Raw genomic sequence first — 23,397 nt, 5'->3', positions numbered from 1 at the left:
TTAGCTCCTCCTTCAATGTCTCCAGCTTCTTCTGCAAAAGCCTGATGAGGGGAATGACCTGACTCAGGCTGGCAGTGTCTGAACTGACTTCACGTGTGGCAAGTTCAAAGGGCAGCAGAACCTTGCACAACGTTGAAATCATTCTCCACTGCGCTTGAGACAGGTGCATTCCACCTCCTATATCGTGCTGAATTGTATAGGCTTGAATGGCCTTTTGCTGCTCCTCCAACCTCTGAAGCATATATAGGGTTGAATTCCACCTCGTTACCACTTCTTGCTTCAGATGATGGCAGGGCAGGTTCAGGCGTTTTTGGTGTTGCTCCAGTCTTCTGTACGTGGTGCCTGTACGCCGAAAGTGTCCCGCAATTCTTCTGGCCACCGACAGCATCTCTTGCACGCCCCTGTCGTTTTTTAAAAAATTCTGCACCACCAAATTCAAGGTATGTGCAAAACATGGGACGTGCTGGAATTTGCCCAGATTTAATGCACACACAATATTGCTGGCGTTGTCCGATGCCACAAATCCACAGGAGAGTCTAATTGGGGTAAGCCATTCCGCGATGATCTTCCTCAGTTGCCGTAAGAGGTTTTCAGCTGTGTGCGTATTCTGGAAACCGGTGATACAAAGCGTAGCCTGCCTAGGAAAGAGTTGGCGTTTGCGAGATGCTGCTACTGGTGCCGCCGCTGCTGTTCTTGCGGCGGGAGTCCATACATCTACCCAGTGGGCTGTCACAGTCATATAGTCCTGACCCTGCCCTGCTCCACTTGTCCACATGTCCGTGGTTAAGTGGACATTGGGTACAGCTGCATTTTTTAGGACACTGGTGACTCTTTTTCTGAGGTCTGTGTACATTTTCGGTATCGCCTGCCTAGAGAAATGGAACCTAGATGGTATTTGGTACCGGGGACACAGTACCTCCAACAAGTCTCTAGTTGGCTCTGCAGTAATGATGGATACCGGAACCACGTTTCTCACCACCCAGGATGCCAAGGCCTCAGTTATCCGCTTTGCAGCAGGATGACTGCTGTGATATTTCATCTTCCTCGCAAAGGACTGTTGGACAGTCAATTGCTTGGTGGAAGTAGTAAAAGTGGTCTTACGACTTCCCCTCTGGGATGACCATCGACTCCCAGCAGCAACAACAGCAGCGCCAGCAGCAGTAGGCGTTACACGCAAGGATGCATCGGAGGAATCCCAGGCAGGAGAGGAATCATCAGAATTGCCAGTGACATGGCCTGCAGTACTATTGGCATTCCTGGGGAAGGAGGAAATTGACACTGAGGGAGTTGGTGGGGTGGTTTGCGTGAGCTTGGTTACAAGAGGAAGGTATTTCCTGGTCAGTGGACTGCTTCCGCTGTCGCCCAAAGTTTTTGAACTTGTCACTGACTTATTATGAATGCGCTGCAGGTGACGTATAAGGGAGGATGTTCCGAGGTGGTTAACGTCCTTACCCCTACTTATTACAGCTTGACAAAGGCAACACACGGCTTGACAAATGTTGTCCGCATTTCTGTTGAAATACTTCCACACCGAAGAGCTGATTTTTTTGGTATTTTCACCAGGCATGTCAACGGCCATATTCCTCCCACGGACAACAGGTGTCTCCCCGGGTGCCTGACTTAAACAAACCACCTCACCATCAGAATCCTCCTTGTCAATTTCCTCCCCAGCGCCAGCAACACCCATATCCTCCTCAACCTGGTGTACTTCAACACTGACATCTTCAATCTGACTATCAGGAACTGGACTGCGGGTGCTCCTTCCAGCACTTGCAGGGGGCGTGCAAATGGTGGAAGGCGCATGCTCTTCACGTCCAGTGTTGGGAAGGTCAGGCATCGCAACCGACACAATTGGACTCTCCTTGTGGATTTGGGATTTCGAAGAACGCACAGTTCTTTGCTGTGCTTTTGCCAGCTTGAGTCTTTTCATTTTTCTAGCGAGAGGCTGAGTGCTTCCATCCTCATGTGAAACTGAACCACTAGCCATGTAAATAGGCCAGGGCCTCAGCCGTTCCTTGCCACTCCGTGTGGTAAATGGCATATTGGCAAGTTTACGCTTCTCCTCCGACAATTTTATTTTAGATTTTTGAGTCCTTTTTTTACTGATATTTGGTGTTTTGGATTTTACATGCTCTGTACTATGACATTGGGCATCGGCCTTGGCAGACGACGTTGATGGAATTTCATCGTCTCGGCCATGACTAGTGGCAGCAGCTTCAGCACGAGGTGGAAGTCGATCTTGATCTTTCCCTATTTTTGGAACCTCAACATTTTTGTTCTCCATATTTTAATAGGCACAACTAAAAGGCACCTCAGGTAAACAATGGAGATGGATGGATACTAGTATACTTATGGATGGACGAGCGACTGCCGACACAGAGGTAGCTACAGCCGTGGACTACCGTACTGTGTCTGCTGCTAATATAGACTGGATGATAATGAGATAAAATTAAAATATATATATATATCACACTAGTACTGCAGCCGGACAGGTATATATATTATGTAATGACGGACCTGCTGGACACTGTCTGTCAGCACTGCAGACTCCTAAAGTAAGCTACTAGTATCAAGAAGATAGAAAAAAAAACCACGGGTAGGTGGTATACAATTATGGATGGACGAGCGACTGCCGACACAGAGGTAGCTAGAGCCGTGGACTACCGTACTGTGTCTGCTGCTAATATAGACTGGATGATAATGAGATAAAATTAAAATATATATATATATATATCACACTAGTACTGCAGCCGGACAGGTATATATATTATGTAATGACGGACCTGCTGGACACTGTCTGTCAGCACTGCAGACTCCTAAAGTAAGCTACTAGTATCAAGAAGATAGAAAAAAAAACCACGGGTAGGTGGTATACAATTATGGATGGACGAGCGACTGCCGACACAGAGGTAGCTACAGCCGTGGACTACCGTACTGTGTCTGCTGCTAATATAGACTGGATGATAATGAGATAAAATTAAAATATATATATATATCACACTAGTACTGCAGCCGGACAGGTATATATATTATGTAATGACGGACCTGCTGGACACTGTCTGTCAGCACTGCAGACTCCTAAAGTAAGCTACTAGTATCAAGAAGATAGAAAAAAAAACCACGGGTAGGTGGTATACAATTATGGATGGACGAGCGACTGCCGACACAGAGGTAGCTAGAGCCGTGGACTACCGTACTGTGTCTGCTGCTAATATAGACTGGATGATAATGAGATAAAATTAAAATATATATATATATATATATATATATATATCACACTAGTACTGCAGCCGGACAGGTATATATATTATGTAATGACGGACCTGCTGGACACTGTCTGTCAGCACTGCAGACTCCTAAAGTAAGCTACTAGTATCAAGAAGATAGAAAAAAAAACCACGGGTAGGTGGTATACAATTATGGATGGACGAGCGACTGCCGACACAGAGGTAGCTACAGCCGTGGACTACCGTACTGTGTCTGCTGCTAATATAGACTGGATGATAATGAGATAAAATTAAAATATATATATATATCAAACTAGTACTGCAGCCGGACAGGTATATATTATGTAATGACGGACCTGCTGGACACTGTCTGCAGAATGCGTTTATAAAAACACCACACGACGAGTGTTTAACTTTTTCAGGCAGACAATCACAATATACTGGTGGTCAGCAGACAATCACAATATACTGGTGGTCAGTGGTCACTGGTCAGTCACACTGGCAGTGGCACTCTGGCAGCAAAAGTGTGCACTGTACTTAAAATATGTACTCCTGCTATAACTGCTCCCCAGTCTCCCCCACAATTAAGCTGTGTGAGCAGTGAGCACTCAGCACAGTCAGATAATGATATACAGTATTACATATGATGCAGCACACTGGGCTGAGCACAGATATGGTATGTGACTGTGTCACACTGTGTATCGTTTTTTTTTCAGGCAGAGAACGGATTAATTAAACTGGTGGTGGTCACTGGTCACACTATCAGTAAGTAGTACTCCGTCCTAAGCAGACAATCACAATATACTGGTGGTCAGTGTGGTCACTCGTCAGTCACACTGGCAGTGTGGCACTCTGGCAGCAAAAGTGTGCACTGTACTTAAAATATATTATTTATGTACTCCTGCTCTAACTGCTCCCCAGTCTCCCCCACAATTAAGCTGTGTGAGCAGTGAGCACTCAGCACAGTCAGATATACAGTATTACATATGATGATGCAGCACACTGAGGCTGAGCACAGATATGGTATGTGACTGTGTCACACTGTGTATCTTTTTTTTCAGGCAGAGAACGGATTAATTAAACTGGTGGTCAATGGTCACACTATCAGCAAGTAGTAGTACTCCAGTCCTAATATGCTCCCCAAAATTAGTAAATACTAAATAGTGTCTCTAACTCTCTACTCTCTTCTCTATAAACGGAGAGGACGCCAGCCACGTCCTCTCCCTATCAATCTCAATGCACGTGTGAAAATGGCGGCGACGCGCGGCTCCTTATATAGAATCCGAGTCTCGCGATAGAATTCGAGCCTCGCAAGAATCCGACAGCGGGATGATGACGTTCGGGCGCGCTCGGGTTAGCCGAGCAAGGCGGGAAGGTTCGAACCTGCCTCGGACCCGTGTAAAAAGGCTGAAGTTCGGGGGGGTTCGGATTCCGAGGAACCGAACCCGCTCATCACTAGTCTGAACGTGTAAGTATTGAGACGCCCAGTTCCCCAGTCATATTCTGCTTGATGCCTATAGCTGCTCTATTGAAACGTGCACCAGCCGTATGCAGGTGCAGATTACCCTTGTGACTATGGCCTCCTATGTGAGCGATTCTGTGTCTCTGGACGCTACCACTATCAGCAACATGCCCGATGATCCACCCATAAAACACCAATAAGACGAACCATCTCCACGCGTCCACCCAAGAACGTCCAATACATTTTCTAAACATTTCTGAGACCGTGCGGCTCCTGCGCACATTAATCGCAACTGCAGATGCATGCATAGAAGAGGAAAGACACTCCACTGTGTCCGGACCTGGTGTAGTAGGGTATGCCGGCGGCCGGGCTCCCGGCAACCAGCATAACGGTGCCGGAATCCCGACCACCGGTATACCGACAGCTGGGAGAGCGCAAATGATATCTATTCTCCCTCCAGGGGTGTCGTGAAACTCCAAGAGGGAGAAAAGATGTCGGTATGCCGGCGGTTGGGATTCCGGCGCCGGTATGCTGGTTGTCGGGAGCCCGGCTGCCGGCAAACAAACGACCACCCGTCCGGACCAGCAGTGTGTCTGTCTCTTAATCAACTTCCAAGACATTCTCAGCTCCATTATTACAAAACCAAGGAGATGCTTCTCATGGAAACTAGAACAATGATAAATCCACCTTTACATTTTTGTGACTCTCCATCTTTCACTGATGACTTAAAGAAACATTGCAAAAAAAGTTACATTGCAAAGACCCTAAGGGACAAGATTAAACAATCAAGACGGCAGACAACTTTCAGCCAAGGTCCTGGTTAAGGATTTGAGGGGACGTACTAAGGGGGTCATTCCGAGTTGATCGCACGCTAGCTATTTTTAGCAGCCATGCAAACGCATAGTCGCCGCCCACGGGGGAGTGTATTTTCGCTTTGCAAGTGTGCGATCGCCTGTGCAGCCGAGCTCTGCAAAAACTTTTTGTGCAGTTTCAGAGTAGCTCTGAACTTACTCAGCCCTTGCGATCACTTCAGTCTTTTTGGTGCCGGAATTGACGTCAGACACCCGCCCTCAAAACGTCCGGACACGCCTGCGTTTTCCTTACCACTCCCAGAAAACGGTCAGTTGCCACCCATAAACGCCTTCTTTCTGTCAATCACCTTACGATCGGCTGTGCGTATGGATTCTTCGCTAAATCCATAGCTCGCCAATGATCCACATTGTAGTATCCGTACGACGCGCGAGCGCATTATGGTGCATAAGCATGCGCAGGTGAGACCTGATCGCAGCACAGCGAAAATCAGCGTGCGATCAACTCGTAATGACCCCCTAAGTCTTGAAGAGCGATAAAGTCGCAGCCAATCAGCCGCTAACTGCCATGTTACTAAAATGCAACATTACCCGCCATCTGCTGTAAAGAACAAAACAACAACAGTTTTGAGTACTATTAGGGACTGAGGTGCAGATTCACACAGCAATTAGGATTTGGAGTGAGTACAGGCCGCTGAGGGGACCATGGGACTGGCCCAAGGTGGTCCGTCCCATTCCACCCCTGAAAGTAAGTCTGGTTTGGCCTCCTGGATGATCTGTAATTGTGCAGGCATCAAGCATCCGAGATGATCGCAGCAGCAAATTTGTTAGCAGTTGGGCAAAACCATGTGCACTGCAGGTGTGGCAGATATAACATGTGCAGAGAGAGTTAGATTTGGGCAGACCCACTAATTGGATTGGGGATTGGGGATAGACCCACTAATCGGACACTGTCCCGATGTCCTCCCACAGCAGGCCACAGTGTCCTGAGGGAGGGGGGTAGGTTGGGGGAGTCTTTGATCAACACTGCATGTGCATGGTATCTAAACAGTGCAGGGAGATGAGCCTGGGGGCTGCTCAGCTGGGCGCACCCCAAAAATGATGAAACGGGGGGGGGGGGGGGGGGGGGTTGTGCCATGAGGCCACTCCCCCATCCAGATTACACCACACACCCTTTTTGGTGGCACGCTTTTCCGGTGCCTTGATTTTGACTACTGAATTGGAAGTCGGCACATCTGTCCTTATGGATGCCGCACACAGACACAGAACAAATTTGGACGCAGTGCAATGTGTGGTATGCGGTGCAGCCCACAACTACATATATTGCCCGCTTTATAGTATGCAAGGAAATGACCTGTGAACTTCCTTTGGCATGTTCATTCTACATTTGCCATGAATTTTATCCAATCCCACGCCCATTTCCAAAATCTAGGATCCCAGCGGGGAAATAAAACATTGGATAATTAAATGTAATTATTGATTTACTGAAGATAGCAGTGTTAATTTCACTTGGTAATACCAGATGGATGACAAGTATTTATAAAAAAGAAGAGTCTCTATTCCTCTACAACAGGGAAAGACGCCATCTGGTAGCCGGCACATTTTGTTGCTTGGTTCAAGGAAGAAGTTAACACCGTAGTAACCGAACTTGCTTCAGAATATGGGAATAATGCTCCAACTGCATCCTCTCCACTTTCTTCTAGAAGGAAACTCAAAACTTTAAATTTACCATCTGATTTTTCTTTTTATAGCAGGGAGCATGTGAGTATTGTCACAATCCTGTCTATTTAGCTTTTTAACTTACCTCTGCCATCTGCCCTGCAGTCTTCCTGAAGGTGCACCTGTAAGTTCTCTGTCTGTGAAGCCTGCAGACTTCTGATTACAGCAGAGTTTGTATCCAGTTAGAAGTGCTAGACCTGAACTGCAGAGTTCATGGGAATGATTGTTTCCATTTCCTTTTGCAGAAACAGCAGTTCCCTTTGCAAGTCCTCTGTAAGCAGAATGCTAGAGTTCAAAAATCGGCCCTGGGAGAAGCCATGACAGTACAGATCAGCTGACCGGTAAGGATACAATCAGGAGTCAGTCAGTGGTCAGATGACTCCTCTGACCAATCCCAGAGTGCCCAGGGGTATGAAGATGGAAGCAAGGAAGAAACAAGTAACTACAGACCAGTAAGCCTTACATCAGTAGTAGGGAAAGTAATGGAAAAACTATTAAAAGAACGAGTTGTGGAATATCTTAAATCAAACAACTTACAGGATCCAAAACAGCATGGATTTACTGGTGGGAGATCATGCCAAACAAATCTTATTGACTTTTTTGACTCTGTGACGAAAATAATAGATCAAGGGGGAGCTGTAGATGTAGCATATCTAGACTTTAGTAAGGCATTTTACACTGTCCCACATCGCAGACTGCTAAATAAACTTGAAAGCGTGTGGGTGGATTATAAAACAGTTAAATGGATAAGAACCTGGTTGCAGGATAGGAACAAACAGTTGTAGTAAATGGAGTGCAATCTATGGAGGGAAATGTTACCAGTAGAGATGTGCACTTGAAATTTTTCGGGTTTTGTGTTTTGGTTTTGGGTTCGGTTCCGCGGCCGTGTTTTGGGTTCGACCGCGTTTTGGCAAAACCTCACCGAATTTTTTTTGTCGGATTCGGGTGTGTTTTGGATTCGGGTGTTTTTTTCAAATAACACTAAAAAACAGCTTAAATCATAGAATTGGGGGGTCATTTTGATCCCAAAGTATTATTAACCTCAAAAACCATAATTTCCACTCATTTTCAGTCTATTCTGAATACCTCACACCTCACAATATTATTTTTAGTCCTAAAATTTGCACCGAGGTCGCTGGATGACTAAGCTAAGCGACCCTAGTGGCCGACACAAACACCGGGCCCATCTAGGAGTGGACCTGCAGTGTCACGCAGGATGGCCCTTCCAAAAAACACTCCCCAAACAGCACATGACGCAAAGAAAAAAAGAGGCGCAATGAGGTAGCTGTGTGAGTAAGATAAGCGACCCTAGTGGCCGACACAAACACCTGGCCCATCTAGGAGTGGCACTGCAGTGTCACGCAGGATGGCCCTTCCAAAAAACACTCCCCAAACAGCACATGACGCAAAGAAAAAAAGAGGCGCAATGAGGTAGCTGTGTGAGTAAGATTAGCGACCCTAGTGGCCGACACAAACACCGGGCCCATCTAGGAGTGGCACTGCAGTGTCACGCAGGATGGCCCTTCCAAAAAACACTCCCCAAACAGCACATGACGCAAAGAAAAAAAGAGGCGCAATGAGGTAGCTGTGTGAGTAAGATAAGCGACCCTAGTGGCCGACACAAACACCGGGCCCACCTAGGAGTGGCACTGCAGTGTCACGCAGGATGGCCCTTCCAAAAAACACTCCCCAAACAGCACATGACGCAAAGAAAAAAAGGCGCAATGAGGTAGCTGTGTGAGTAAGATAAGCGACCCTAGTGGCCGACACAAACACCTGGCCCATCTAGGAGTGGCACTGCAGTGTCACGCAGGATGGCCCTTCCAAAAAACACTCCCCAAACAGCACATGACGCAAAGAAAAAAAGAGGCGCAATGAGGTAGCTGTGTGAGTAAGATAAGCGACCCTAGTGGCCGACACAAACACCTGGCACATCTAGGAGTGGCACTGCAGTGTCACGCAGGATGGCCCTTCCAAAAAACACTCCCCAAACAGCACATGACGCAAAGAAAAAAAGAGGCGCAATGAGGTAGCTGTGTGAGTAAGATAAGCGACCCTAGTGGCCGACACAAACACCGGGCCCATCTAGGAGTGGCACTGCAGTGTCACGCAGGATGGCCCTTCCAAAAAACACTCCCCAAACAGCACATGATGCAAAGAAAAAAAGAGGCGCAATGAGGTAGCTGTGTGAGTAAGATAAGCGACCCTAGTGGCCGACACAAACACCGGGCCCATCTAGGAGTGGCACTGCAGTGTCACGCAGGATGGCCCTTCCAAAAAACACTCCCCAAACAGCACATGACGCAAAGAAAAAAAGAGGCGCAATGAGGTAGCTGTGTGAGTAAGATAAGCGACCCTAGTGGCCGACACAAACACCTGGCCCATCTAGGAGTGGCACTGCAGTGTCACGCAGGATGGCCCTTCCAAAAAACACTCCCCAAACAGCACATGACGCAAAGAAAAAAGAGGCGCAATGAGGTAGCTGTGTGAGTAAGATAAGCGACCCTAGTGGCCGACACAAACACCGGGCCCATCTAGGAGTGGCACTGCAGTGTCACGCAGGATGGCCCTTCCAAAAAACACTCCCCAAACAGCACATGACGCAAAGAAAAAAAGAGGCGCAATGAGGTAGCTGTGTGAGTAAGATAAGCGACCCTAGTGGCCGACACAAACACCGGGCCCATCTAGGAGTGGCACTGCAGTGTCACGCAGGATGGCCCTTCCAAAAAACACTCCCCAAACAGCACATGACGCAAAGAAAAAAAGAGGCGCAATGAGGTAGCTGTGTGAGTAAGATAAGCGACCCTAGTGGCCGACACAAACACCTGGCCCATCTAGGAGTGGCACTGCAGTGTCACGCAGGATGGCCCTTCCAAAAAACACTCCCCAAACAGCACATGACGCAAAGAAAAATTAAAGAAAAAAGAGGTGCAAGATGGAATTGTCCTTGGGCCCTCCCACCCACCCTTATGTTGTATAAACAGGACATGCACACTTTAACCAACCCATCATTTCAGTGACAGGGTCTGCCACACGACTGTGACTGAAATGACGGGTTGGTTTGGACCCCCACCAAAAAAGAAGCAATTAATCTCTCCTTGCACAAACTGGCTCTACAGAGGCAAGATGTCCACCTCATCATCATCCTCCGATATATCACCGTGTACATCCCCCTCCTCACAGATTATCAATTCGTCCCCACTGGAATCCACCATCTCAGCTCCCTGTGTACTTTGTGGAGGCAATTGCTGCTGGTCAATGTCTCCGCGGAGGAATTGATTATAATTCATTTTAATGAACATCATCTTCTCCACATTTTCTGGATGTAACCTCGTACGCCGATTGCTGACAAGGTGAGCGGCGGCACTAAACACTCTTTCGGAGTACACACTTGTGGGAGGGCAACTTAGGTAGAATAAAGCCAGTTTGTGCAAGGGCCTCCAAATTGCCTCTTTTTCCTGCCAGTATAAGTACGGACTGTGTGACGTGCCTACTTGGATGCGGTCACTCATATAATCCTCCACCATTCTTTCAATGGGGAGAGAATCATATGCAGTGACAGTAGACGACATGTCCGTAATCGTTGACAGGTCCTTCAGTCCGGACCAGATGTCAGCATCAGCAGTCGCTCCAGACTGCCCTGCATCACCGCCAGCGGGTGGGCTCGGAATTCTGAGCCTTTTCCTCGCACCCCCAGTTGCGGGAGAATGTGAAGGAGGAGATGTTGACAGGTCGCGTTCCGCTTGACTTGACAATTTTCTCACCAGCAGGTCTTTGAACCCCAGCAGACTTGTGTCTGCCGGAAAGAGAGATCCAAGGTAGGTTTTAAATCTAGGATCGAGCACGGTGGCCAAAATGTAGTGCTCTGATTTCAACAGATTGACCACCCGTGAATCCTTGTTAAGCGAGTTAAGGGCTCCATCCACAAGTCCCACATGCCTAGCGGAATCGCTCCGTGTTAGCTCCTCCTTCAATGTCTCCAGCTTCTTCTGCAAAAGCCTGATGAGGGGAATGACCTGACTCAGGCTGGCAGTGTCTGAACTGACTTCACGTGTGGCAAGTTCAAAGGGCAGCAGAACCTTGCACAACGTTGAAATCATTCTCCACTGCGCTTGAGACAGGTGCATTCCACCTCCTATATCGTGCTGAATTGTATAGGCTTGAATGGCCTTTTGCTGCTCCTCCAACCTCTGAAGCATATATAGGGTTGAATTCCACCTCGTTACCACTTCTTGCTTCAGATGATGGCAGGGCAGGTTCAGGCGTTTTTGGTGTTGCTCCAGTCTTCTGTACGTGGTGCCTGTACGCCGAAAGTGTCCCGCAATTCTTCTGGCCACCGACAGCATCTCTTGCACGCCCCTGTCGTTTTTTAAAAAATTCTGCACCACCAAATTCAAGGTATGTGCAAAACATGGGACGTGCTGGAATTTGCCCAGATTTAATGCACACACAATATTGCTGGCGTTGTCCGATGCCACAAATCCACAGGAGAGTCCAATTGGGGTAAGCCATTCCGCGATGATCTTCCTCAGTTGCCGTAAGAGGTTTTCAGCTGTGTGCGTATTCTGGAAACCGGTGATACAAAGCGTAGCCTGCCTAGGAAAGAGTTGGCGTTTGCGAGATGCTGCTACTGGTGCCGCCGCTGCTGTTCTTGCGGCGGGAGTCCATACATCTACCCAGTGGGCTGTCACAGTCATATAGTCCTGACCCTGCCCTGCTCCACTTGTCCACATGTCCGTGGTTAAGTGGACATTGGGTACAGCTGCATTTTTTAGGACACTGGTGACTCTTTTTCTGAGGTCTGTGTACATTTTCGGTATCGCCTGCCTAGAGAAATGGAACCTAGATGGTATTTGGTACCGGGGACACAGTACCTCCAACAAGTCTCTAGTTGGCTCTGCAGTAATGATGGATACCGGAACCACGTTTCTCACCACCCAGGATGCCAAGGCCTCAGTTATCCGCTTTGCAGCAGGATGACTGCTGTGATATTTCATCTTCCTCGCAAAGGACTGTTGGACAGTCAATTGCTTGGTGGAAGTAGTAAAAGTGGTCTTACGATTTCCCCTCTGGGATGACCATCGACTCCCAGCAGCAACAACAGCAGCGCCAGCAGCAGTAGGCGTTACACGCAAGGATGCATCGGAGGAATCCCAGGCAGGAGAGGAATCGTCAGAATTGCCAGTGACATGGCCTGCAGGACTATTGGCATTCCTGGGGAAGGAGGAAATTGACACTGAGGGAGTTGGTGGGGTGGTTTGCGTGAGCTTGGTTACAAGAGGAAGGGATTTACTGGTCAGTGGACTGCTTCCGCTGTCGCCCAAAGTTTTTGAACTTGTCACTGACTTATTATGAATGCGCTGCAGGTGACGTATAAGGGAGGATGTTCCGAGGTGGTTAACGTCCTTACCCCTACTTATTACAGCTTGACAAAGGCAACACACGGCTTGACAAATGTTGTCCGCATTTCTGTTGAAATACTTCCACACCGAAGAGCTGATTTTTTTGGTATTTTCACCAGGCATGTCAACGGCCATATTCCTCCCACGGACAACAGGTGTCTCCCCGGGTGCCTGACTTAAACAAACCACCTCACCATCAGAATCCTCCTTGTCAATTTCCTCCCCAGCGCCAGCAACACCCATATCCTCCTCATCCTGGTGTACTTCAACACTGACATCTTCAATCTGACTATCAGGAACTGGACTGCGGGTGCTCCTTCCAGCACTTGCAGGGGGCGTGCAAATGGTGGAAGGCGCATGCTCTTCACGTCCAGTGTTGGGAAGGTCAGGCATCGCAACCGACACAATTGGACTCTCCTTGTGGATTTGGGATTTCGAAGAACGCACAGTTCTTTGCGGTGCTTTTGCCAGCTTGAGTCTTTTCATTTTTCTAGCGAGAGGCTGAGTGCTTCCATCCTCATGTGAAGCTGAACCACTAGCCATGAACATAGGCCAGGGCCTCAGCCGTTCCTTGCCACTCCGTGTGGTAAATGGCATATTGGCAAGTTTACGCTTCTCCGACGACAATTTTATTTTAGATTTTGGAGTCCTTTTTTTACTGATATTTGGTGTTTTGGATTTTACATGCTCTGTACTATGACATTGGGCATCGGCCTTGGCAGACGACGTTGCTGGCATTTCATCGTCTCGGCCATGACTAGTGGCAGCAGCTTCAGCACGAGGTGGAAGTGGATCTTGATCTTTCCCTAATTTTGGAACCTCAACATTTTTGTTCTCCATATTTTAATAGGCACAACTAAAAGGCACCTCAGGTAAACAATGGAGATGGATGGATACTAGTATACTTATGGATGGACGAGCGACTGCCGACACAGAGGTAGCTACAGCCGTGGACTACCGTACTGTGTCTGCTGCTAATATAGACTGGATGATAATGAGATGAAATCAATATATATTATATCACACTAGTACTGCAGCCGGACAGGTAGATATATTTATTATGTAATGACTGATGACGGACCTGCTGGACACTGTCAGCTCAGCAGCACCGCAGACTGCTACAGTAAGCTACTATAGTAGTATGTATAAAGAAGAAAGAAAAAAAAAAAACCACGGGTAGGTGGTATACAATTATGGATGGACGAGCGACTGCCGACACAGAGGTAGCTACAGCCGTGGACTACCGTACTGTGTCTGCTGCTAATATAGACTGGATGATAATGAGATGAAATCAATATATATTATATCACACTAGTACTGCAGCCGGACAGGTAGATATATTTATTATGTAATGACTGATGACGGACCTGCTGGACACTGTCAGCTCAGCAGCACCGCAGACTGCTACAGTAAGCTATTATAGTAGTATGTATAAAGAAGAAAGAAAAAAAAAAAACACGGGTAGGTGGTATACAATTATGGATGGACGAGCGACTGCCGACACAGAGGTAGCTACAGCCGTGGACTACCGTACTGTGTCTGCTGCTAATATAGACTGGATGATAATGAGATGAAATCAATATATATTATATCACACTAGTACTGCAGCCGGACAGGTAGATATATTTATTATGTAATGACTGATGACGGACCTGCTGGACACTGTCAGCTCAGCAGCACCGCAGACTGCTACAGTAAGCTACTATAGTAGTATGTATAAAGAAGAAAGAAAAAAAAAAAACCACGGGTAGGTGGTATACAATTATGGATGGACGAGCGACTGCCGACACAGAGGTAGCTACAGCCGTGGACTACCGTACTGTGTCTGCTGCTAATATAGACTGGATGATAATGAGATGAAATCAATATATATTATATCACACTAGTACTGCAGCCGGACAGGTAGATATATTTATTATGTAATGGCTGATGACGGACCTGCTGGACACTGTCAGCTCAGCAGCACCGCAGACTGCTACAGTAAGCTACTATAGTAGTATGTATAAAGAAGAAAGAAAAAAAAAAACCACGGGTAGGTGGTATACAATTATGGATGGACGAGCGACTGCCGACACAGAGGTAGCTACAGCCGTGGACTACCGTACTGTGTCTGCTGCTAATATAGACTGGATGATAATGAGATGAAATCAATATATATTATATCACACTAGTACTGCAGCCGGACAGGTAGATATATTTATTATGTAATGACTGATGACGGACCTGCTGGACACTGTCAGCTCAGCAGCACCGCAGACTGCTACAGTAAGCTACTATAGTAGTATGTATAAAGAAGAAAGAAAAAAAAAAAACCACGGGTAGGTGGTATACAATATTATATATATATTATATACAATTATATATATATATATATATATATATATATATTAAACTGGTGGTGATTATTAAACTGGTGGTCAGGTCACTGGTCACACTATCAGCAACTTGCAAGTAGTACTCCTAAGCAGACAATCACAATATATATTATACTGGTGGTCAGTGTGGTCACAATGGCAGTGTGGCACTCTGGCAGCAAAAGTGTGCACTGTACGTTATATGTACTCCTGAGTCCTGCTCTCAGACTCTAACTGCTCCCCACTGTCAGTGTCTCCCCCACAAGTCAGATAATACAGTCACACTATCTATCACTTCAGCAAGTAACTAGTCTAGTACTCCTCCTAATGCTCCCCAAAATTACTACTGTGTCTCTCTCTACTGTCTCACTCTCTTCTCTATAAACGGAGAGGACGCCAGCCACGTCCTCTCCCTATGAATCTCAATGCACGTGTGAAAATGGCGGCGACGCGCGGCTCCTTATATAGAATCCGAGTCTCGCGATAGAATCCGAGCCTCGTGAGAATCCGACAGCGGGATGATGACGTTCGGGCGCGCTCGGGTTAACCGAGCAAGGCGGGAAGATCCGAGTCGCTCGGACCCGTGTAAAAAAACATGAAGTTCGGGCGGGTTCGGATTCCGAGGAACCGAACCCGCTCAACTCTAGTTACCAGGGGAGTACCCCAGGGATCTGTACTTGTTCCAGTTCTCTTTAATATCTTTGTTGGTGACATTGCAAATGGTATTGAAGGGAAAGTATGCCTTTTTGCAGATGATACAAAGATATGCAAAAGGGTAGACACACCGGGAGGAGTAAAACAAATGATTGATGACCTAGGTAGGCTTGAGAAATGGTCAAGAACGTGGCAACTACAGTTTAATGCTAAAAAATGCAAAATCATGCACTTGGGTCTCAAAAAACCCAAAGGCAAAATATAGTATCAAGGGTACTATAATGGAAACTACTTAGGAGGAAAGGGATTTAGGAGTCACTATTTCAAGTGACTTGAAGACAGGAAAGCAATGCAACAAAGCAATGAGAAAAGCAAGTCAGATGCTCGGTTGCATAGGGAGAGGAATCAGTAGCTGGGAAAAAAAAAGTAATAATGCCACTGTATAGGTCATTGGTACAGCCCCATCTGGAATACTGTGTACAGTTCTGGAGACCATATCTCCAGAAGGATATACATACATTAGAGCAGTGGTAGCCAACCCTGGTCCTCGAGAGCTACCAACAGTTCACGTTTTCCAGCTTACATGGCAGGTGCACATGTGCAGTTATTACTAACTGTCACATTTTAAAAGATCCACAGGTGGATTCTGTGAGGAGACCTGGAAAACGTGCACTGTTGGTAGCTCTCGAGGACCAGGGTTGGCTACCCCTGCATTAGAGAGTGTACAAAGAAGGGCAACTAAAATGGTGCATGGCCTACATCTCAAAACTTACCCGGAAAGGCTAAAAGATCTTAACATGTATAGTTTGGAGGAGAGAAGGGAAAGGGGGGACATAATAGAAACTTTAAAATATATAAAGGGTCTTATCAAAGTTCAGTAGGGAAACATTCTTCAAAGGAAGAGAAGTATTAGAACTCAAGGACATACACTGAGACTGGAGAGGGGAGGTTCAGGGGAAATTTAAGGAAAAAATTACTTCACAGAAAGAGTAGTGGATAAGTGGAATAGCCTCCCATCAGAGGTGGTAGAGGCTAAAACTGTAGAGCAATTTAAACATGCTTGGGAATGGCATATGAATATCCTTACAAAGAATTAAGGTTCAAAAAGGGTTGAGATTGCCTAAAGGATAAAAAAAGGAGTCAGACTAGATGGGCCAAGTGGTTCTTATCTGCCGTCAAATTCTATGTTTATATGTAAAGATCCTTCAGAGGCACTTCCTGGTTGACAGTGCTTTGTTGTCTTCAGAGCTACGGTAAGCTGCTTTGTGGCTTCCTGCATTCACATAGAGACAACCTCCATCAAGCCATGCCTCCCAACTTCTGAAGCTTTGAAGTGGGAACATGGTGCCTCGGAGGCGCGCCTGCGGCAGAAAAGGGGGCAGGGCCTCATTGCCTGACTTCAATTTTTTTCATTTTGGGGGCGTGCCCACTGCTCCCTGAGCAGCTGGGCGACCCAGCTCACATCCCCGTACTGTTAGATGCCGTGTGCACCTCAGAGGGAGATAAAGTGAAAAAGTTGCCCATCAATAGAATGAAAATATGCTGACTAGTTGCAATAGACAACGTCTCCACTTTCTCAATGGCTTAATACATGGCCCCCCAAAATGTTCCCACATTTTAAATTCTACACAGTTGAATCTTGTTTGACAGACTTTACATGCAATTGATTCAGAAACCTGGAACGCCTTGAAGACAAGTTGTACTGGCAATGAACAGGTGCTTGGGAATGGTTTAAATAAGGTGCTCTGGGCAGAGATTGGATACTGGAATCATGTGAGGACTAAAACCTCTGTGACTGTCCTCAATAGTGTCAGCAAAATGACAGGCAAGATGGGGGCACCCATGCAGCTCTAGAGTGCAGGAACACTATCATTTATATCAGGGTCATCCTGTGATGCCTGGCCAGTGGGGACATACCAGCCAGTAAATTGGCAAAGTAGTAGGAGGGTCTGAGTACCCATAGACCCAAATCTAACTCTCTCTGCATATGTTATATCTGCCCCACCCGCACTGCACATGGTTTTGCCCATTAGAGGAAAATGTTGTTTTGCAACCAACCTTGAATTAGACCCATAGTATGGTAATGGTAGGTTTCTATCTCTTGTTTCCATTATATTGCAATATTTCCCTTTTTATGCTTCAATAACAAACTGTGTCAGCAGCCATTCCTAGCCACAGAAGACACAGTAAATCCTACCTACATCTTATTTACAAATTACCTGCAAGACCTCGTCTGGAGTATTTCAGAATTTAAGGTTATATGTCTGAAACCCATTATAAGATTAAAACCCAGCGTCTCAGCCGCTGTGAACCATTATTACCTGGAGTCCAATATTTTGCAACCACTTACAGTGAACAATCAAGCTGTCGTGCTTTGTGTGCACATAATGCTTTTATTCTCTCCAGCTGTGCATGATCACGATGTACATATCCCCACTATTTTGTTGTCTCCATCCAGTGTTCCTATCCAACCGTTGCCAGGCAACAAGAAACCAATGCCTGTTTCCCTGATCTATAACACGGCCTCTGTTAATATGCAGGAAATCTAAGTTGATAATGTGACTATTTCTGACCAATCAGCGCCATCGAGCATTGTATTGTTGACTGGATCTGATTTTCTTATATGTGAAGGAGGCTGGGTACAGGGCTGCACATCCACTGATGCAGCTCAGCTAGTCACATCGTAGAAACCATGGTTGTATTAACTACCCTGAGATCAGCCTGCATCAATGAGAACAATGGCAAAGATCAGATACAATTGGACTGGAACGTGGAAGAGGATGAGCTGGGCAACAAGTAAAGTTTTATTATTATTATTTAATTTATTTTTACGTCATTTTGCATCGTGCCTTTGTCATATATTAGATGTGGAAGAATATTTTTCTGCTCATCATTGTGTCAGTTGCAATACTTTTTTTTGTTTCATGTCGGCATCCTATTCCTGTGCATTACATGCAAATGTCATGGTAGCACATTGTTTTGTTTCCGCTCCCTACTATTGTTCATGCAGCGTCAGGTATATGAGATGGAAATTGCATGCTCCTGGGCTGCTGGGTATATGTCCTGGGGCACATCAATGGCATTTTATGCTAAGCATCTTCTGGGATCAGAGATGAGTTGGCATGTGTCTGCTTTACACTTACAGGGATATAATATCCAACATGTAACAATTCCCCCACCCAGCATGTAATAAGTGCAGCCACACATACACGACAAGGATGCACGGACTAGACAAAAGAACAGCCTGATGATATATTCAGGGCTTCAGCTTTGTCACAGTATGAGACCCCTAGGGTACAGAATATTTGGCTTCTTGGCGCCACGTTGCCAGCTCTGTGTGTAACGTGTTTCTCTTAATGACAGCATGGCATGATTCCAGTTTGTACTGAATGAGACACTACGCCCCATCTTTTAAGACTGCTTTGTATTGTCACTGATCTCTAAGATTGTCTTCATTGAGAAAGCGATAATTACCAGCAATTATAATAATAATAATAGCAGCAGCTGCATAGAGATGTGAGTTGTGCAAACATCATTGTAATCCTGACTCTGTGCTTGCAGTACCAGTATCCCTCTAACAATGATTGCATATATTACATCTTTTATATATATGTTTTGTTTTTCAATTTTTTGCATGCAGGGTAAATGCTGTCACTGCATGCAGGGTAAATACTGTCTGCCTTTGCATGCAGGGTAAACACTGGATGCCTTTTCATGCAGGGTAAATACTGGCTGTCTCTGCATGCAGGGTAAATACTGTCTGCCTTTGCATGCAGGGTAAATACTGGATGCCTTTTCATGCAGGGTAAATACTGACTGCCCATGCATGCAGGGTAAATGATGGCTGCCTCTGCATGCAGGGCAAATACTGCCTGCCCCTGCATGCAGGGTAAATACTGCCTGCCTTTGCTTGCATGGTAAATGCTGGCTGCCTCTGCATGCAGGGTAAATGCTGGCTGCCTCTGCATGCAGGGTAAATGCTGGCTGCCTCTGCATGCAAGGTAAATGCTGGCTGCCTCTGCATGCAAGGTAAATGCTGGCTGCCTCTGCATGCAGGATAAATGCTGGCTGTCTCTGCATGCAGGGTAAATACTGGCTGCCTCTGCATGCAGGATAAATGCTGGCTGCCTCTGCATGCAGGGTAAATGCCGCCTGCCTCTACATGCAGGGTAAATACTGGCTGCCTCTGTATGCAGGGAAAATACTGTCTGCCTCTGCATGCAGGGTAAATATTGGCTGCCTCTGCATGCAGCGTAAGTACCGGTTGCCTTTGCATGCATGTTAAATACCGACTGCCTCTGCATGCAGGGTAAATACTGGCTGTCTCTGCATGCAGGTTAAAAAAAATGTCTGCCTCTGCATGCAGGGTAAATACTGGCTGCCTCTGTATGCAGGGTAAATACTGGTTGCCTCTGTATGCAGGGTAAATACTGGCTGCCTCTGCATGCGGCAGGGTAAATACTGGCTTCCTCTGCATGCAGGGTAAATACTGGCTGCCTCTGCATGCAGGGTAAATACTGGCTGCCTCTGCATGCATGTGGGTTGGAGCCGTGTACAAAATTCCAGGTGTGACCTGGCATTTAATCTGAAAGCCCTGAGGCTGCCCCTCCTCCAGTGCAACATGTTTTGCAAGGTGCAAATTAGCAACTCTTTTCCGCTTAGCTTTTGTCTGTGGATCAGCGACAGCACGTTCTGCTCTCACTCTTGGTACTGGTAGTGGAATCAATGTATGAACTTTGCATTTAGGCACAAACATTGCACTGAATCAGGGCTTGCAAAGGTTTTCTGCAGCATTGATCAGTATCTAGCAGCAACTGGCGGCACATGCTAGTATAGAATTTAAAACCAGACAAGTGGACTATACTTGCTGAATTCCTGCAACTGTTGCTAAAGCAACAGACATCTGAATTCTCTGTAATATGTCAGGGATCTTGTTTAACATCATATGGCAATGGGATTGCTCATTAGACAACATCTAAAGTCTGTAATCCTAAAGGGTACTGTCCCTACTGCAGTCATCAAGGATAATATCATGTAAAATTTGGGCAATGTGCCATATTGATCCACATGTTTGGTAATAATCTTTTTGGATGATACAGAACTTGGGTGTCTGACATCAACGATGGAATGAAGTTATGTTCAAACTACATAGATCCCTTCTAAAATTCTAAAAGGCACTGTGACTTTCTAATGTTCAGAAACTACCATGTGCAATAATAAATCTTGCAGACTATTTCACACTTAAAAATCAGGAAATATTTTTTTTATTATGATTTATTTAACCACCTAACATGCTTAACTAAGGTGGGCTGATTCTGAGTTGGAAGCCAAGCAACAACAAAAAAAACTGTGCACATGGAAAAACCATGTTGCAACGTCGGAGGTGCCAATATATTTATTGTTTTTGCATGCAGGGTACATACTGGCTGCTGTTGCATGTAGCCCACATATTCTGGAGAGCTTTATTTCCCCCCTGCAATTTAGATCTTAGTTTGACCACACCCCTCTCACATCTACGTCTCTCTGCACATGTTACATCTGCCCCCCAGCAGAGCAATATGATTCTACCAATGTGCAGTTACTTGCTTGTTAGCGATATCTCCTGGTTGGCCCTGCTGTAGTGCTGACAGAAGACATCTCTAGCGATGCCATGGCATCCTTTGTCGCGCCGTTGCCCCCTGCGTCGGCAAGCGTATATATGCACTTGCCAATGCAGGGTTACGTCACCCGTCAGATCGGCTCGGTACACACATTTTATAAGGGGAGATTCAAATGTTTGAAAAGTCAGTTGGGAGTCTGTTTTTTCCTATCTAATAGACAGGAAAAATCAACACCAAACCGACTTTTCAAACATTTGAATCTCCCCCAAAGTGTCTACCCCGCTTTACTCATACAGTACAGTCTATAGGGAACATTGCAAACCTGAAATCATCTGTGATTTGTTTAAATGAAAGGAATCTGTTTTCTGCTACCTTGTATAAATTCCTCATATCTCAAAGCACCCACTATCAGCATGTTATAGTGGTTCTCAAACTCGATCCTCAGGATCCCAAACAGATCATGTCTTCCAGGTCACCCAGCAGCTGCACTGTGTATCACCAACTGTCACATTTATCACTGGTCCATAGGTGACCTGGAAACCATGAACTGTGTGGGGTCCTGAGGACAGAAGAGGGGCAGATGTATTAACCTGGAGAAGGCATAAGGAAGTGATAAACCAGTGATATGTGCAAGGTGATAAACGCACCAGCCAGTCAACTCCTGTCATTTTGCATATTGGAGCTGATTGGCTGGTATGTTTATCACCTTGCACTTATCACTGGTTTATCACTTCCTTATGCCTTCTCCAGGTTAATACATCTGTCCTAGTTTGAGATCCTGTGATATAGAGGGTATAAAGGTATAAAGGTCGACATAAGAAATGTCAACATGAGTTTTTTTCATTTTTTTGGTGTTGAGTTCTTCGTAGAGTGACCGGGAACCCCAATTAGTGCACCGTGTCCCCTCGCATGGCTCGCTTCGCTTCGGGCAAGGTTACCATTCCCAATTGTAGTCCACGTGGATAGTAAAGTACGAACAAGTTGAAAAGAAATTGAAAAACTCATGTCGACCTATCACATGTCGACCTATAGACCATGTTGACCTAGCAACCCTGTCGACCTACTGCAGGTCGACCAATAGTGGTCGACCTAATGCCTGTTGACCTAACGACGGTATCCCTGTGTAGTATACATTTTTATGTACTGTGCCCTTGTTACCGTTGTACATTATAACATCATGTGTACTGTGCCTTTTTTTTTTACCATGTGCATCAGTCGATCATAGCACAGACCACATACTATGTTGCAGCCATGTACATAATGACAGAAATGATTTTGCTGTTAGATTAGAGAAAATAGAATATTACTAGTAAATCTGACCCGGTGTACAGGAGTGCCCTCAGTCCGCCCCTTCCTAATCCCTTCCCATGGTGTTACCATGGCCGCAACTAGGGGGGGGGGGGGGGGGGGGGTTAGGGGAGCTGGCGACCTGGGCGCCGGATTTGGAGGGTGTAACACTGACTCTTACCCTGTTCCCAATACAGTGGTCCTCTTCTTCGGCTGGTCTGTCTGGGCTGACCCATCGCCACTTTGTAGATGGATGCATGCTGCAGCACCACTTGACACAGACAGGACAGTTTAGGGCATTATATAACACACATTACACTTGCAGACTGACTGCATGTTAGTGTGATAGCAGGATACTGTGATCTGCTAGTTAGCAAGCAGAGAAGCTTCATTCCAGCAGATATCATTTTCGATTCATACTGTAAAACAGTTTATAAGAGTATTGCAAACTTTTAACTTGCTTATTGGAGCTGCAGCGTTAGAATATGTGCCTTGCAAATACTTCTGATCACACGTGCAAAGGGCTATGTGGCTAAGGGGGTCATTGTAACTGATGGGATCTATTTCCGTACCCTGGGCCATGTACATGATTTCACTATGGTTAAACAGGGATAGTAAGAGCATGTGTCCTGGCAGCAGAGAGTAAGGGCACTCGAGGAACTGTAAAAAGAGCAGCACATTATCACTTGTGACCACTAGGCTGTGCTAGTGCATAACATAAGACAGCCAGGTGCGCCAAGACTGCAGGCAGCGAATTCTGAGAAGAACAAGAACACAAGCAGAAGGAGGAGAAGAATCGTTTCCTCAATATGCCAGGATGTCTTGGAAATCAAATCGGTGTAATTTTTTTCTTCTTCTCATTTTCTGTGAACTCCAGACTTTC

The 23,397-nt window shown here is 46.1% G+C and overlaps 1 protein-coding gene and 1 long non-coding RNA gene across 2 annotated transcripts in view; one reads left to right on the top strand and one right to left on the bottom strand.

Moving 5' to 3' along the window:
• Positions 1 to 23,397, bottom strand: part of LOC135050180 (uncharacterized) — a 79,393-nt gene that overhangs the window by 42,184 nt on the left and 13,812 nt on the right. The gene's annotated exons all lie outside the window — the stretch shown is intronic.
• Positions 18,266 to 23,397, top strand: part of HUNK (hormonally up-regulated Neu-associated kinase) — an 87,031-nt gene continuing 81,899 nt past the window's right edge. Inside the window, exon 1 of the mRNA XM_063956400.1 lies at positions 18,266 to 18,423. Coding sequence (XP_063812470.1) covers positions 18,320 to 18,423 — 104 coding nt within the window. The 5' untranslated portion in view covers positions 18,266 to 18,319. The remainder of the gene's footprint in view (positions 18,424 to 23,397) is intronic.

This window comes from Pseudophryne corroboree, chromosome 2 (assembly GCF_028390025.1).
Source record: "Pseudophryne corroboree isolate aPseCor3 chromosome 2, aPseCor3.hap2, whole genome shotgun sequence".
NCBI classification, from domain to species: Eukaryota; Metazoa; Chordata; class Amphibia; order Anura; family Myobatrachidae; genus Pseudophryne; species Pseudophryne corroboree.
The sequence above is the reverse complement of the archived record's forward strand: the minus strand, read 5'-3'. Positions and strand labels throughout refer to the sequence as shown.